Source organism: Bubalus kerabau, chromosome 1 (genome assembly GCF_029407905.1).
Source record: "Bubalus kerabau isolate K-KA32 ecotype Philippines breed swamp buffalo chromosome 1, PCC_UOA_SB_1v2, whole genome shotgun sequence".
NCBI classification, from domain to species: domain Eukaryota; kingdom Metazoa; phylum Chordata; class Mammalia; order Artiodactyla; family Bovidae; genus Bubalus; species Bubalus kerabau.
This window is the reverse complement of record NC_073624.1, coordinates 136,821,668-136,838,446: the sequence shown is the minus strand read 5'-3', so window position 1 is coordinate 136,838,446 and position 16,779 is coordinate 136,821,668. Positions and strand designations below refer to the sequence as shown.

Genomic DNA, 16,779 nt, shown 5'->3' with positions numbered 1-16,779 from the left:
CTCTTTTATGGCTGTTAGCATTTAAATTATATATTGAAGTGCTCCTATATTGGGTATTATATATTTACAATTGTTATATCTTTTTCTTTGATTGATTTCTTGATCATTCTGTAGTGTCCTTCTTGGTCTCTTGTAATAGTTATTTATTTGTTTATCTTTGGCATTGCTGTCTTCATTGCTCTGCAGGCTTTTCTCTAGTTGTGGCGAGTGGGGGCTCCTCTCTAGATACAGTGCAAGGGCCTCTCATGGCAGTGGCTTCTCTTTTTGTGGAGCACGGCCTCTAGGGCATGCAGGCTTTGATAGAGGGGTCTCATGGGCTCAGTAGTTGCGGTTCCTGGGCTCCAGAGCACAGACTGAGTGGTTGTGGCACACGGGCTTAGTTGCTCTGCAGCATTTGGGAATCTTTCTGGCCCAGGTATCAAACCCACACCTCCTGCATTGGCAGGTGGATTCTTTACCACTGAATCATCAGGGAAACCTCTAATAGTTGTTTAATTAAAGTCTACTTTGTCTGATATGAGTATTGCTACTCCAGTATTCTTTTGATTTCACTTTGCATGGAATATCTTTTTCCATTCTCTCATTTTCTGTCTGTATGTGTCCCTAGATCTGAAGTGGGTCTCTTGTAGACAGCATATATAGTGGTCTTGTGTTTGTATCCATTCAGCCAATCTGTGTCTTTTGGTTGGAGCATTTAATCCATTTATATTTAAGGTAATTATTGATATGTATGATTCTTGATCTGTATTATTCCATTTATATGTAAGGTAATTATTGATATGTATGATTTCTTAGTTGTTTTGGATTTGTTTTTTTTTTTCTTTAAGTTTTTTTTTCTTCCCCTCCTCTTTTGTTCTCCTCTTTTGTGATTCCGTGACCATTTTTAGTGTGGTGTTTGGGTTGCTTTTTCTTTTTTGTGTGTATATCTATTATAGTTTTTTTGGTTTGCATTTCCCACCGAGAGAAGTTCCTTTAGCATTTATTGTAAAGCTGTTTGATGGCACTGAATTCTCTTAGATTTTGCTTGTCTGTAAAGCTTTTGATTTTTCTGTTGAATCTGAGTGAGAGCCTTGCTGGGTAGAGTATTCTTGGTTGTAGGTTTTCCCCTTTCATCACTTTAAATATGTCGTGTTACTCCCTTTTGGCCTGCAGAGTTTCTGCTGAGAAACCAGCTGATAACCTTATGGGGATTCCCTTGTATGTTATCTGTTGCTTTTCCTTTTTTGCTTTTAATATTTTTTTCTTTGTATTTAATTTTTGTCAGTTTGATTACTGTGTGTTTCAGCACGTTCCTCCTTGGTTTTATCCTGTATGGGACTCTCTACACTTCCTGGACTTGGGTGACTGTTTCCTTTCCCATGTTAGGGAAGTTTTTTTAATCTCTTCAAATATTTTCTCAGGCCCTTTATCTTTGTCTTCTTCTGGGATCCATCTAATGTAAATGTTGGTGTGTTTAATGTTGTCCCAGAGGTCTCTGAGACTGTCCTCAGTTCTTTTCATTCCTTTTACTTTTATTATGTTCCATGGAAGTTATTTCTGCCACTCTTGACTTCCAGGTAACTTACTCATTCTTCTGCTTCAGTTATTCTGCTATTGATTCCTTGTTATGTATTTTTCATTTCAGTTATTGTGTTGTTTATCTGGTTTTTTTGTTGTTCTTTAAATCTTCTCTTGGTCAAACATTTCTTGTATTTTCTCAGTCTGTGCTTGCATTCTTTTTTCGTTGCTGTTGAGATTTTGCATCATTTTACTGTCATTTCTCTGAATTCTTTTCCAGGTATTTTGCCTATTTCCTCTTCATTTAGTTGTCCTTGTGGGGTTTTCTGTCTTGCTCCTTCATCTGCACCGTATTTCTTTGTCATCTCATTTTGTCTTACTTTCTGTTTGTGGTCCCATTTCTGCAGGCTGCAAGATAGTAGTTCCTCTTGCTTCTAGTGTCTGCCCCCTGGTGGATGAGGTTGGTACTGGGGCTTGTGCCGGTTTCCTGATGGGAGCCTGGTGCCTTCCCTCTTGGAGCTGGGTCTTGTCCCTCTGATGGGCAGGGCTGTGTCAAGTGGTGTTTTGAGGTGGCTGTGAGCTCAGTATGACCTCAGGCAGCAGGTGGCGCTGTGCTCCTGTCTTGCTGGTTGTTTGGCCTGAGGCGTTCCAGCGCTGGAGCCTGCAGGCTGTTGGCAAGGTCAGGTCCCTGACCTCTGCCTCCCCAGAAGAGTGTCCAAGATCCCTAAGTATGTCTTGCCCAGGTTCTTGTGGAGGTACTGCTTTGGTCTTGGTGTACATAAGACCTTGTATGTGGCCTCCAAGAGTGGAGTCTGTTTCCCCCAGCCCCATGGAGCTCTTGTTACTCAAGCCCTGCTGGCCTTCAGGGCTTAATGCTCTGGGGGGGTCTTCCCAGTGCCAGACCCTCAGACTGTCTTGGTGGGATGTGTTTAGGAAGGATCATCCCTATGTGGGTTTAATATTTTTGGTGCGAGGGCTCTTTTTAGTTTGGACGGCTGCCACCTCTTTCCTCGTGTATGCTGGCCGTGACCCGCTTGATGAGCCATGTGACTGATGTGGTCGTGACCAGACCCTGCCCTGGGTGCTGAGCAGGGCCTCCCCTTGCTGTGGCTATCACTGCCCTGTGAGGGGTGGGGTCTCCTCCCCAACTGTTGCTGTAGAAGCCCCCGGATCTGTTGTTGATCTGTTTCTTAGCTGTGTTTCTGATCTTTTGTGTGAAGTAGGGAGGGTTGGAACACGCCCACCGGGAGAGAAGTCACTGAGTATCGGTTCCCTGGAGCAGTTCACCCATGAGCATGCTCTGTTGTGCCCCCTCTCACCCGTGATGTGAGCTCTCGCATTACACTGTAGTTGGTACTCCTCTCTTGCATGTGTGCGTGCTTAGTCGCTTCAGTCGTGTCCAACTCGTTGCGACCTCATAGTCTGTAGCCTGCCAGGCTCCTCTGTCCACGGGATTCTCCAGGCAAGAATACTGGAGTGGGTTGCCATGCCCTCCTCCATGGGATCTTCCTGACCCAGGAGTCTAACTTGAGTCTCTCATGTCTGCCTGCATCGGCAGGCGGGTTCTTTACCACTGAGCCACCAGGGAAGCCCCTACTCCTCTCGGCCCCACCTTAACCCTGGGTGCGCCGGCAGTTGGCCCTGGTGTCTCTCAGGCGTTGTTTTCATCAGATCCCCCCAGGGCCCAAGGCTGCGGTGTCATGCACTTAGACCTGCTTGTGGGGACAGCTCAGACTCTGGCCTGGCCCAGCCCCCAGGTGTGCAGCCCACGAGTCCACAGGTACTAAAGGTAGACTCATCTCCAACGTGGGAGCACTGCTTGTCTGTTCAGATGTTCCGGAGGCACTGAGTTTACAAAGCAGGTTGTGGGGATGTAAATCTGTAGTTCACATAAGGAGAGATTTCAGCTCTTCCTCTCTTGCACAGCCCTTGGGGCTCAGTGGTTTCAGCCCCACCTCTGCATGTGGACCCCTTGCAGGCATCTGCTCCCAAGGCTGCCCCGAGCACCCTCACCCATCCAGGTAGGAGGGGACGGAGAGAGTGACCAATATGGGGGCACGTGCTCAGTCCAGCAGGAGCAGGAGCCCCTCCTAATAGCTACTGTGCTCCTGATTGCAATTGCTCGTGCTGTGAGTTCCCTCCTGAGACAGGAGCCCAGATTTCCTGGTGCTCTGCTCTGAGTGGCTCCTGCCTGAGAAGAGGTCCAGTCAGGGGCGATGGACACACAGGTGTGTGGCTCTTGCTGGAGCTGAGAGGAGGGCCTCACGTGTAGGAGCAGGAGGGACCACAGAGTGGGCTGGGATGGCAGCAGAGATGCCAGGCAGAGGTCTCAACAGGGGTGGTCCTGCCATCATCTCCATTTGACAGCTGAGGAAATCAAGGCTGGTTAGATTCATCTAGGAGCAAGGACCTGGCCTGTTGCAGAGCTGGGATTCAAACCCAGGATCTAAACTCCTGTCCTGGAAGACCCAGTCAGGGAAACTGTCTCCTCCCACTTGGCACTGAGCCTGGAGACTCTCCCCAAGGTGCTTATGACCAGGCAGGGATGGGTTCTACTAGGGACCGGGCAGGGGCTAGTAAGGAAGGGGCTCTGGGGTGCGGTCGTCAGGATCCACAGGGCTCAGTGTACAGAGGAGGGGGAGGAGGCTTGTGGTCAGGGAGATCTGGCCCCAGGCTGGGTCCTAGGGTAGGGGACAGGCTGGAGGAGTCCCCTGTGGGCTCTCCCAATTCCCCGAGAGGTTTTGGGCCTCTACCTTGAAGCCCACCTCACAGGTGACTTGCTGGATCTGGCCATACTTCTGTCTGCAGACCCAGCACCTGTTTATCGTGCCTTTATGCATGCATGCTAAGTCTCTTCAGTCGTGTCCAGCTCTTTACGACCCCATGGACTGTAGTCTGCCAGGCTCCTCTGTCCATGGGATTCTCCAGGCAAGAATACTGGAGTGGGTCACCATGTCCTTCTTCAGGGGATCTTCCCCATCCAGAGATGGAACCCAAGTCTCTTACACCTCCCACATTGGCAGGCGGATTCTTTACCACTAGCCCCACCTGGGAAGCCTATTTTGCCTTTATAAAAAGTGCTGATTTCAAAACTCAGCTTCTTTGCACTAAAAAAGAAAAGTTATTTAAAAGATGACAAGATAGATGTGCCATTTAGAAATGTTATCAGATAGTTGACAAATGTGTAGAATGGAAGGCAAGTCCCCTCCCTCCTCTGCTCCCTTGCAGTAATCTCTGTGATGAGCATGGCCAGGGGTGGCTGGATGTCCTCTGTGCATTTATGTACGTGTCACGGTCACATCTGCTGATGTCATTTAATGACTGATATGGGGTCTTGTGCACCTGGTGAGTCCAGTGGTGGGGTCACCACTGTGAGAGGGGTCACCACCCCAAGCTGGAGGGATGGGCCTCACCCGGCTGCTCATTCCATGACCTCCTGGGCTGTGCGTAGGCAGGTGTTGGGACACAGTCTCTGGGGGAACAGAGACCCTCACACAGGTGGGGAGCCTTGGGGCAGGAGCAGCATGATGAGTCCAGGACACGTGGACGGGGGCCCCACCCCTGGGTAGGTGACTCCACCCTGAGCGTCTGCCCCTCACCTGTCCAGGGAGACAGTGAGTGCTGAGGCTTCCAGGGAGTGGTGGGCTGGTGCCCAGAGTAGAAGTCGCCCTGCGGCCTCCTGCTGGACTCTTCCATCCCCTTATGGGTGGCAAGGCTGGGGGTGCTGAGTCCCTAGGCTGGCTTCCTACTGGCTCCTGACCTCCTAGCCCCGGGGCAGGTGTCCCGCAGGTGGCCTTGCCCTGTGGGGGATCGGGTGGGGACTGTGCAAGTTAGCAGAGGGTATCAGCGTGCTCCCTCCATAGCACCTCCTGACCAGAGCAGCCTACTCCCTCCACAGGTGATGGGCCAGGGGCTCCGAAAACACCATCTCTGATGACCGAGAAGCTTGGGGTCAGGATGTCCAGCCGACCACAGTTACCAGTCTCAGGTCACCTTTTGAACCCAGAACTGTGTGGTCGTGGGAAAGTCACCCCACAGCGATGGCCCCTCAGCTGAAGCTCTGGGGTCCAGGCCCCTCCGCGGCTAGTGACAGCAGCAGAGCAGCCACGGGGCGCCCACTGTTTCCTCCCCCGTGATTCCTGAGCGTGGCTACGGGCCGGGCTCCAGCCAGACAGGAAGACGTTGAGGTGGGTGATCAGGCACTTCTCGCCTTGTGGGTCGGCAGTCCAGGGATTAACCCAGGGGAGCTTCCTAGAGGTGGTGGCACCTAGGCTGGACTTGGAAATCCTAGGGTTTCCTCAGTTGATTCCTTCTTGTGGAGCCTCTCATTCATTATCTGAAAGATGAAGAGTTTGTCCGAGTCAGTTGATTATTTGACTTGAGTGGTAAAGAAGACCCAACCCCAATTTTTGACCCAGTGTGGCCTGGGAATGTTCATTTTAACATGGGTTGCGGGGAGTGTGCTGTGAGTCTGAACCCATGGAGCAAGGGCGGCACGGAGCCTGTGGGGACAGACATTGCAGTCCTGGCCTTGGCCCCAGGGACTTCCCTTGAGCACTTGCCCTCATCTCAAAGGATGTTCTGAGAATTCTAAGGTGACCTCCAGGCGTTTGGCAGGGAAGCCAGTGTCGTTTGACCCAGGGTCCCTTTCACCCTGGTGTGAGGCTCGGCTTATGTGCTGTGGGGTGGGAGCGGGTGCTGCTGGTAAAGCCTTTGGAGGGGTCCTTTGTGGCAGTAAAGTAATTGTGGCTGCTGTTTGCTCTGCACGGTGGGGAAGCTGAGGCTGGAAGGGCTCCAGGGCTGGCCCTGGTCCCAATGAGAGAGCAGACCAGGTCCGGTTGAAGGCGTCATCCCTGGCAGGTTGGCCCTGGGGGCTCTTTCTGCTTCCCAGGGCTTGGAGAGGTCAGTGTGGCTGCCTGGGGAGCTGGGCGTGGGGTGGTAGCCCCTGCCTGCTGGTGACCCGAGAGGGTGAGACCTGGCTACCGTCCCCGCAGAGGCAGGAAGGGCCAGCTCCTCCACCCCTGCTTCAGTCTCTCTGTCCTGCCTGGGGGGACTAGCCCAGCGGGTGGGGTAGGCCCCCTCCACCTGTCCAGGAAGTAGGAAGGAAAGTGTACCCTCGGGCACTGGCTCCCGAGCCTCGGGCTGGCAGGTGTGTACCCGCTGACACCGCGGAATCGGCTGCCTGGGCAGAGAGGAAACTGAGGCCCAGAGGGCTGCAGAGTGTCCCAGGCCTCAGGAGAGCCTCCAGCAGAGCCTGGCTGCCGTGTGAGGGGGGGACCCTCAACCCGTCACACTGAACCCCAGACTGCTGCCCAACACCCGCGTCTAACAGGCATTTCAGATCCAACGAGTCCAAAGCAAGTTCCAGGTCTTTCCCCAGACCCCACCCTCAGAGCCCTCCCCCATGCCGGTCAGTGGCTCAGGTCAAAGACCAGCCATCCCAGTGTCCAGAGCCGACCCTGCCCCATTCCTCTGTCACCTGACCTGAGCCATCTCTTCCAGGGTTTTGTTATGGCAAAGCCCAGACCAGTTGGTTTTCAGATCTCTCCCTTGCTGGTCTCCACACGGCGGCCACAGTGACCCTCCCCCTGAGTCAGGTCACTCCTGTGCCCGGAGAGCCCACGCCTCCTGGGTCACTCACTGGCTGTACCCTGGGCCGCCAGTGTGTACGGTCAGGCTGGTCACTCCCCAGACTACTCTCCTGCTGATCCCCTCCCGCGCCCTGGCCTCAGGACCTCGGCACTGGCTGTGCCTTGTACCTGGAACGTCCCTCTTTTATGCCGGAAGCCGCATAGCTCATGCTCGGTCTGCCTCAGGGCCACCTCCCTGCGGCTGCCGTGGCCACCCCTACACACTTGGTGTTCCCCTGATGCTGTTTTTACTTCTTCCCCATGGTTTGTCTTTTCTGCTGGGATGGAACCCCAGGAGGCAGAGCGCTCTGTGTCCAGGTCGCTGGAATGAGGCCTGGTATGCACAGAGCAGATGCTGAGGAAATGTTTATCAGACACCTTGATCGGTGGCTTCAGGGCCGCTGAGGAGCCTGTTCTCTGCCTGCGCTGACATCTGATGACCCCCCTCCCGGCCCTGCTGGGGCTCAGGCCCTCCCGGCGGCTGGCCCGGAAGGAGGGCCGGGCGGAGGAGCCTTTGATGTCTGACCGCCCCATTCTTTCCTCCCAGGAAACTATGCCCCAGACGTCCGTGGTCTTCTCCAGTATCCTCGGGCCCAGCTGTAGTGGACAGGGGCAGCCCGGCATGGGGGAGCGAGGCGGTGGGGCCGGCGGCTCTGGGGACCTCATCTTCCAAGATGGACGTCTCATCTCGGGGTCCCTGGAGGCCCTGATGGAGCACCTGGTCCCCACAGTGGACTATTACCCTGACGTGAGTGCCTGTTGCCCGGCGGGGACGGCCACAGAGGGAGGCCGGGCTGGGGAGGGAGGCCGGGTCAGAGTGGACGGAGCCGCGGGGGCGGCGCAGGGCGGCCGGGAGCCCTGCCCTCCCCTCCCCTGCTCCCCCGCCCCGCCCATCTCTGCCCCTGCTGCTCCCAGGCGAGTAAGAGGTGGCCCTGGGGGAGAAGAAGAGGCTCAGGGGCAGGCCAGTGCCGCGGAGTTCCGGGGAGGGTCCACCCAGCATGGGGCCTGTCTCTGAGCTGGGAAGCGGACTTTGTTCCCGAGCTGCCATGCTTCAGAATGACTTCCACTCCCGCGGCCTACAGACCCCGGGGCACCTGCCCATGCGGGCAGGGCGGCCCCAGGCCTCCCCGTCACTCCAGATGACGTTGGCACGTTCTTGGAAGCGTTAGAGTGTCCCCTGTCGTGTGTGGCTTCCCTTCTGCTGCCGGTAGTGACCACTCATGGTGGAGTGGGCTTGCTCCTGGCTCCTTCTCCAGGCGCCCCTCGTCCTGGGGGCCGCCTCACACACGGGGCTGCAAGGGAGGGTGGGGAGCAGCCGCCCCCTCCGCCCTCCAGCTGGGCTTCCCTGCTTCCTGGCCCACCCTCAGGCCGCCTCCCTCCTTCCCGGGGTTCTATCCACACCTCTGTCTGTCCATCCATCCACCCCCCATCCTCTAGGGGCCCGGCCAGGGCTGCTGTTGGGGGTGCAGGCATGGCAGCCGAGGTTCCTGGCGGCAGAGCTGGGAAGAGGGGACCCTAGGCCCTGAAGAAGCCCGGAGCGGGGCTACAACCCCCAGGGGCAGGGACCTCCAAGCCCCGTGCTGGTCTGGGCCACGGTGGCCTTGTGTCCACGCTGGGGGAGGCTCCCCTCTCAGCCTGTCCCAGAGGAACCTCTTCAGCCAGCTCCTCCTGTGTTGTCCCCAAAACACTGTGCTCCAGGGTCCCAGCCTGAGCCCCAGGGGAGAGCAAAGGGTGGGTGGTGGCAGAATGGGGTCCCTCTGGTGAGCACCTGGGCTCCCTGCCTTCTCACATCCCTGCCCTGCAGACCCCTCGGAGACGCCAGCTCCTGCTCTGGGCTCTCCTCTGCCCTTGGCTAAGAGTTCTCAGATGTGGCCGCCAGGCGCCTTTTTTCACATTCAAAGCCTTCTGCTTCCAAGGGGTCCTTGAGGGTCTCACGCTGACCAGCTGGGACCCCAGTGTCTGTGCTGCACAACCTGGGGACAGGAAGTGGGCAGTTTGGAGTTGTCGGGAGTGGAGGTGGTGGGGGCAGGGGGAGGGTGCTGGTAGAGGATCCCCTGCTACTCCAGGGAAACCCGCCTCTCCCGGTGGCCTCTGAAGGCTGTGTGGGGACCATGAGGGCCTGAGGGTGGAGCCTGGTTCCAGGAGCTGCACACCCAGCACACATGGCCCGGCTGGCATTAGGCTGGAGCAAGGGAGACCTGCTTCTTTGGGCCTAGAGCTGGGGCGGAGGCGAGTGGGCCCCACCCCTGCAGCAACCAGGTTGGGGTGGATTACTGTCTGACTAGAGTCCCTGGGAGAGCCCCAAGCAGCCTCCCCACCCCCCAGTCCTCCCTGTCTGCAGTCAGGGGCCTGGCAGAGTCCACATCAGACAAAAGCTTCTGAGAGCCCTGGGTCCTGCTGCCTCTCAGACCATGAGCACCCCTCAGCCTGCACCACAGCCGGGTGACAAGGACATGGACGTGGGACTGGGGGGTCCTGGTGTGGCAGGTAGGGGCAACGCCCGCAGCTGACTAGTGACCGGGGCTTGCAGCAGTTTCTGATGTGGGATCCTGGGGCCAAGGAGAGCCTGCCCTGCCCCACAGATAAGACCCCCATGTACCCCCCAACACCCAGGCCCTGCCTCACTGGCCACTGAGCATCTGGCACAGAGCAAGCTTGGCGCCTGGCCCAGGGAGCACTGTGGCCTGGGCAGCAGGCCCACCCAGGCCCGGAGGGTCCCCCCAACATGCACGTTCGGATTTAGTTCCCAGCGTGGGGTTGGGCAGTGGGTAGGGGAGCCTCCCAGCAGAGTAAGAGCACTGGGAGCTGAGCTCGTCGGGGGAGGTGGCGGAGAGCCGCTGCCAAGTGGGGTTTCGTCTGTGCCGTGCCTGCTGGGCAGGACTGGGGAGCAGTGAGGAGGAGGAAGGGCATTCAAGGTGAGCTGAGCTCACAGCTGATGCTGGGTCTGGGGGGCGGCTGGGCCAGGGGGCAGGGTCGGCCGCGCCACCCCTGGAGACCACACCGGGCCTGACTCCCTCGTCACTCTCTCCATCTCTGTCTTCAGAGGACGTACATCTTCACGTTTCTCCTGAGCTCCCGGGTCTTCATCCCCCCTCATGACCTGCTGGCCCGCGTGGGGCAGCTCTGCGTGGAGCAGAGGCAGCAGTTGGAGGCTGGGTCCGAGAAGGTAAAGCAAGCTCCTGACTGTGCCCATCTTGCTCGTGCTTGGGCAAGAAGCTGGATCAGGATGGGGCCTGGCTGAGCTGGCCAGGGCCACTTCCTGTTGGGGGCAAGTCTGCTTGTCTGGCCTCCTGGCATCGCTGGAGCTGGGCTCCCTGGGGGTCTGCAGGGGCGCACGTGGAGCACACTCCCAGGGCACTGGAGGGACTGCCGCTGGCGGGTGCCCACACCCCTCCCAGTGGAGGACCACAGTGGACAGCTCTCCTGCTCCAGAGGGAGAGTCCGGCTACAGCTGGTGGAGAAGGCTGGGTCACCTTCTGGATCACCGCCCCCGCTAAGGAGGGTAGGGCGCGGCACCCTCAGGCTGGAGTTTGCAGTGACTCAGATAGGGTTGTCTGTCACTGTCATGTCTTCTGACTGAGTCAGGCTTTGGGTGGTCAGGATGGTTAAGAAATCACAGCTTATCCCTGAGGTCCTGGGGCAGAGGCTGGGGTGTGGATTTCAGAAGCCCAGGGTCTGGTACAGAAGCAGAGGTGGCAGGCAGACGGGCAAAAAGCTGGCAGGGCCTGTTCCCAGTGACCTGTCCCTCCACCTGACTGGGCCTCCTGCCACCAGAGGTTTGCAGCGAAGGCTCTTCCGAGTCTCCCCTCAGGGTTGCTGAGCTGGGAGGGGGACGGGCACCTACTGCAGTCTGGGGACCAGGAAGGGCTCCTGAAGGCATGGGTGGAAAACAGCCAGAACAGGGTGAGCGGGAGATGGAATCTGAGGTTGAGGGTCAGCGAGGGGTCAGTAGAGGCCTGAGAGGAGCCTGGGGTGAGTCCACCAGCCTTGTCTGGGGTGACGTGCAGGGCGGGGCCTCTGAGGAGGGAATGCAGGCCTCCTGTTCCTGCTGAGTGTGGGTGCAGCGGGCACCTGGGGGTTGTAAGCAGGGTCTCCTGAGGTGCCATGACTCTGCTGTGTGTGGCTGGGGGAGGAGGCTCTGAAGGGCATGGGCCACCAGGGCATGGGCAGGGGGTGAGGGTGTAATCAGTGGGCTAAATAAGGGAGGCATGGGTGGACAGGGACAGGCAGGTGTAGGGGTGGGCAGTGGGGTCATGAGGGGGCCGGGCCCCGAGGGCAGGCGAGGCCAGGATGGTCCAGGTAGGCACAGGGAGCTGGTCAGGGGCAGGCAGGAGCCAAGGTGGGCCCAGGAAGGGTTTGGTGAACCTGAGCGGGGCTGGGCACCATGCATCCCGTACCCACTTCTTGAGCTGTGTATGCGTGTGGACCTGGGGAGAGGACGCCTGGGGTGTCTGCAGTCCTTCCTGGCACTTGCCAACCTGCTTTTCACTGAGAGAAGGCAGTTTCTTGCTTAACATTCATGAGTTTGCTTGGTTTTCATCATTTTTTAAAATTTTATTTTTTATTTTTGGCTGTGCTGGATCTTCATTGCTGTGAGATTCATTCTTTCTAGTTACGGCGCGTGAGGGCTCCTCTCTAGTTGTGTGCGGGCTTCTCGTTGTGGTGGCTCCTCCTGTTGTGGAGCACGGCTCCAGGGTGCGTGGGCTCAATAGCTGTGGCTCCCAGGCTCTGGAGAATAGGCCCAGGAGCTGTGGTGCACGGGCTTAGCTGCTCTGTGGCATGTGGGATCTTCCTGGATCAGGGATCGAACCTATGTCTTCTCCACTGGTAGGTCAGTTCTTTACCACTGAGCCATCAGGGAGGCCCTTCATTGTGTTTGTTTTATGGGTAACTTCTAATTACAGCAAATGAAACTAGTTTTCTATGTCATGGTGGTCCTTTGAAAATGAATTCAAGTGGAGAGAGCTGGTGTCAGGGGAATGGAAAGTGAAGCGGGGAAAGACAGAACCGCAGGTGGACGAAGGCAGCGGGAGTCTGTCCCTACCTGGTAGCCCAGTGTTGGGGCAGGGGATGCAGGTCCTGTGGGGATGGGTGGGGGGAGCCACAGACCTCACTTTACCCGCCCTGACCCAGGCCAAGCTGAAGTCCTTCTCAGCCAAGATCGTGCAGCTGCTTAAGGAGTGGACGGAGGCCTTCCCCTTTGACTTCCAGGACGAGAAGGCCATGGCTGAGTTGAAGGCCATCACCCATCGGGTTACCCAGTGTGATGAGGTGAGGTCTCTCTCAGACCCTGGCAGGGTGCCTTGTCTGGGGGAGCTTTCTACATGGTTCCCTCGGCAGTCACTCTCCTGAAGAGGGCTGCTGGGCAGCCCCATTTGCCTCTCACCCCGATGGGGGCACTCAGCTGGCCAGCAACACACAGGCCTGCCCTCGGCATCCTCTGCACATGGAACACCCTGTGGCTAGAGTGGGAATGGCCCCAGGCCCCCTCCTCCTGCCCTGTGGGTGGGTGCCTAGTGAGAGGTAGGTCCCCGGAGATAAGCTGGGTACCTCCAGGGGGTCCCTCCAGCCCACAACAGTGCCTTCTCCACCCCCGCCCCTCAGGAGAACGGCACTGTGAAGAAGGCCATCTCCCAGATGACACAGAGCCTGCTGCTGTCCCTGGCTGCCCGGAGCCAGCTTCAGGAGCTGCGGGAGAAGCTCCGCTCACCGGCCATGGACAAAGGGCCTGTCCTCAAGGCCAAGCCTCCAGCTGCTCAGAAGGATATCCTGGGCGTGTGCTGTGACCCCCTGGTGCTGGCCCAGCAGCTGACACATATCGAGCTGGTTAGTGTGGTGAACACCCTTCCAGTGCACGGCTGGGGGGCATTCAGATGCTCATCCTCTCACCACCCCCACAGGGTGCGGCAGGGTATCCCCTGCTGGTCAGACTGGGGTGTCGGGGAAGCCCGCATGGCAGCTTTGACCACTGCCTCTGGCCAGGCGTATCTATTTGAGCAGCTGGTTCCCCGGATCACGGCAGCCCCGTGTTCATGGCAGGGGCTTCCAGGGGCAGAACTCCTCTCACCAGCTCTGGTCCCCTAGTCCTGCCTGCGCCCTGGCTGGGCAGGTACCCTGCATGTAGCAGCCGTGGCCCTGCGGCTTCTGCACACAGTCCTGTCCCCCTGCTCCCAGGGGCGCCTTCCAGACCCCTGGGGTACTTCTAGGGGGCCTGTCCACTGGGCGCTCTGATCGAGGAAGGGCCGTGGCTGTGGTGCCCGCCCAGGCAGATGGTCACCCCTCCTGTGCTGTCTCCCTGTTCCCCCCAGGAGAGAGTCAGCAGCATCCACCCCGAAGACCTGATGCAGATTGTCAGCCACATGGACTCCCGGGACAAGCACAGGGTGAGGGCAGGGGGGCTCACAACTGATGCGCCTGGGTCTGGTCTCCTAGCACCTGCTCCAGGGGTGGACGACGGCCATGCAGGGTGATGTATGCTGGGCGGGGGGTGGTGTTCCCAGAGGCCTCCAAGCTTATCCCTGCAGGGCTTGGGGGGATCCCCTGGGGCCTGTCCAGCAGCCCCACTCCCCTCCCCTCCCTGCTTTCACAGTCTTCTCTCCCGGGTCCTTGGTTCTGGGGGTGGGGGTGGAGCAGCACCCACTGGCAGGGTCCTTGGGTTCCCTCTGACCTGCCTCGTCCTCACAGTGCCGAGGGGATATGACCAAGACGTACAGCCTGGAGGCCTATGACAACTGGTTCAACTGCCTCAGCATGCTGGTGGCCACCGAGGTGTGCCGGGTGAGTGCTGCATGGCAGCCCCAGTGGGGCGCAGTCTCCTCCTGACTCCACCGTGTCCCCTGAAGCTCTGCCTCCCCTTTTCCGCAGAGGATGAAACTTTGTAAGTGCAGACAAGAAACTTTTATTGCCAGGGCCTTGGAAGTGCCCCGCCCCCGCCCCAAAGTGATGACTTGAAGTACAACAGTGACCCACTGTGGAAGCCCCTGTCGTGCCCGGCACGGTCCCCTCTGCTGCCCTCCCGCCCCTGGCCCAGCATCAAACCACCACGGCCTCATCTCCTGCCTTTGCAGCCTGGGCATGTCCCCTCACCTGGTCCCACAGCTCTGTGGGACAGGCAGCTCCCCATCAGGCTGCCCTTCGGGGACTGGGGCTGGAGGGGACAACCCCTAGTGGGGCCCAAGCTGAGTGGTCTGGGCGCCCTCCAGGTAGTGAAGAAGAAGCACCGGACCCGCATGCTGGAGTTCTTCATTGACGTGGCCCGAGAGTGCTTCAACATCGGCAACTTCAACTCCATGATGGCCATCATCTGTGAGTGTGCGGCCCCTGGGGTCCCCCTCCGGTGCTGCGGGGCCCACCTCCCCCCGCCCTCACCCTGCCTGTCACCCCCCGCAGCTGGCATGAACCTCAGTCCTGTGGCGAGGCTGAAGAAAACGTGGTCCAAGGTCAAGACAGCAAAGTTCGACGTCTTAGAGGTAGGCGTCAGCCTCAGGAGGGGGCTCCCATCGTGCTTTGGCCCCCGTGAGGACGTGCTGACTTGAGTGCCGTCTGGTGTTGGGCATGTCAGCAGGCCTGGCCGCACTGCCCCCGGGAGGCAGGCAGCCTACGCATCCTTGGCTTCGGGACTTCAGTCAGAACCGGCACTGCCTAAAGCAGAATTCTGGGGAGAGATTGGTAGGGGTTTGCCAAAGGCAGGCCGATAGCCTCAGGCTGGGCAAGGCTGACCAAGCAGTGACTGGCCTGTTCCCTGAAGTCCTGGGTCGTCTGGGTGGCCCAGGGGCTGGCCAGTGAGTGTGCAGCTTGTCAGGTTTGGGGCTGTGGGCCTCTGTGAAAGGGCAGAGGAAGGTTTTGAAGGTTAAGACACATACTCAGGAGGGAAAGAAGAGGTGTGAGCGAGCTGCTGAGACCTCTCAGCTCTTCCTGTGATGCTCGGACCCTAACCCAAAGGCCTAGCCTGGTGCACAGCCCGGACCCTCTGCGCTTCCCCCGCTGTGCTCACTCCTGGAAACAACGGGCTGCCCAGAGCTGGTTCCTGCAGAGGGTGTCCTGAAAAGGTCTGAGGGCTGTGGAGGTACAGTGCCCACCACGTCCTCCCGTCTGCCCACAGCACCACATGGACCCGTCCAGCAATTTCTGCAACTACCGGACAGCCCTGCAGGGGGCCACGCAGAGGTCCCAGACGGCCAACAGCAGCCGGGAGAAGATCGTCATCCCCGTGTTCAACCTTTTCGTCAAGGACATCTACTTCCTGCACAAAATCCACACCAACCACCTGCCCAACGGACACATTAACTTCAAGGTTAGCTCAGCCCCGTGCCCTGTCCCTACCCAGGGAGGGTCATGGCTGCCAAGTGACCTCCAGGTGTGCGGTGGCCCTAGCTCTGGGTGGGTGATCTGGTTACAGAGCTAGGAAACACAAGGCTCCTGGAGAGTGAGGTCAGGGTGTGTTCTGGTTGGTGGTGCTGTGCTGTGCGGGGGGGCCCTTCTGGGGTCCAAGTTGGCTCTGTAGGGCTACCGTCCTGTCTCGCTGGGACCAAGAGGGTGAGCAGCAGACTGAAAGCAGAGCCTACGTCCCCCTCCCTAACCAAAGTTTTCAAGCTTAAGGTGCCAAATCTTCTGACCCTTCAGAAATTTTGGGAGATCTCCAGGCAGATCCATGAGTTCATGACATGGACACAGGTGGAGTGTCCCTTTGAGAAGGACAAGAAGATTCAGAGTTATCTGCTGACAGCTCCAATCTACAGCGAAGAAGGTAAGCCCCCGCCCAGGCACACACTGTAAAAGTCACTGACTTGGGGTGGTTATTCCCATGCTACGCTGGGGAAGCTCAGCTCTCAGGGGTGAGTGCATAAGGATGGGATGCGAGCAGATGGGAGATGAAGGACAAGAAGAGATCGGGCTCTTGAGAGCCAGGATGGGGCTGGGTCAGTGCTGTGGAACCAGAGGAGTCTTAGAGTCCCCAGGCAGCTGGAGCCCCACACAGCAGACCCCTGGGGACCATTCTGGGCCAGATGTCACTGCCTGCTTGGTCTGGGAGTTCCTTCCTGGGCCTCACTCCACCCTGGAAGGGAGGGTTTGAGAAGGGTATGTGTGTCGGGGGCAGACTGACCATGTGTGGACATGGCTTCTGAGGGTCTTCTTGTCTCTCAGCTCTCTTCATCGCCTCCTTTGAAAGTGAAGGTCCAGAAAACCATATGGAAAAGGACAGCTGGAAGACCCTCAGGTAGGAGAACTCCAGGAGCAGTCTCGTGACCTGACCAACCCCCATGCCCGAGTCTACAAGGAAGGGAAAGGATGAGGTGGGGGAGCATCCCTGAGGACCTGGGGTTTGAACTCCCCTGATCCTTCCTCCATGGCCGGTTCCTGGCAGCCAGACCTCCCCTAGTTGCACAGGCCCGCCTGGGGGAAGGGCTCGCGGCCGCCTGACCATTTCCCCATTCCCTGCCCACCTTTAGGACCACTCTCCTTAACAGAGCCTGAAGGCACGGATGCGGCCTGCAGACGCTGGATGAAGCACACTTATGTACTGAGTTTTAATCTTGATTGATATGGGTTGAGATGAGGAGGCCTCACTGGTTGGGGTCCATTTTGTACATAACTTTTATGAAGAAAAAAATAATTATTTCATGCATCAACCTTTGGCACTTAACAAAGTTCT

General features: G+C 57.9%; 1 protein-coding gene across 3 annotated transcripts in view; it reads left to right on the top strand.

Annotated features, from left to right (window-relative positions):
* The window catches only part of RASGEF1A (RasGEF domain family member 1A), a 90,575-nt gene extending 73,796 nt beyond the window's left edge, over positions 1-16,779 (top strand). For all 3 annotated transcript variants that reach the window (XM_055589462.1, XM_055589452.1, XM_055589458.1), the window contains exons 2-13: positions 7,675-7,875; positions 10,171-10,293; positions 12,261-12,398; positions 12,732-12,953; positions 13,436-13,510; positions 13,812-13,904; positions 14,330-14,432; positions 14,517-14,596; positions 15,229-15,420; positions 15,750-15,873; positions 16,272-16,344; positions 16,577-16,779. In XM_055589462.1, coding sequence (XP_055445437.1) covers positions 7,681-7,875; positions 10,171-10,293; positions 12,261-12,398; positions 12,732-12,953; positions 13,436-13,510; positions 13,812-13,904; positions 14,330-14,432; positions 14,517-14,596; positions 15,229-15,420; positions 15,750-15,873; positions 16,272-16,344; positions 16,577-16,601 — 1,443 coding nt within the window. In that variant the 5' untranslated portion in view covers positions 7,675-7,680 and the 3' untranslated portion in view covers positions 16,602-16,779. The remainder of the gene's footprint in view (positions 1-7,674; positions 7,876-10,170; positions 10,294-12,260; positions 12,399-12,731; positions 12,954-13,435; positions 13,511-13,811; positions 13,905-14,329; positions 14,433-14,516; positions 14,597-15,228; positions 15,421-15,749; positions 15,874-16,271; positions 16,345-16,576) is intronic.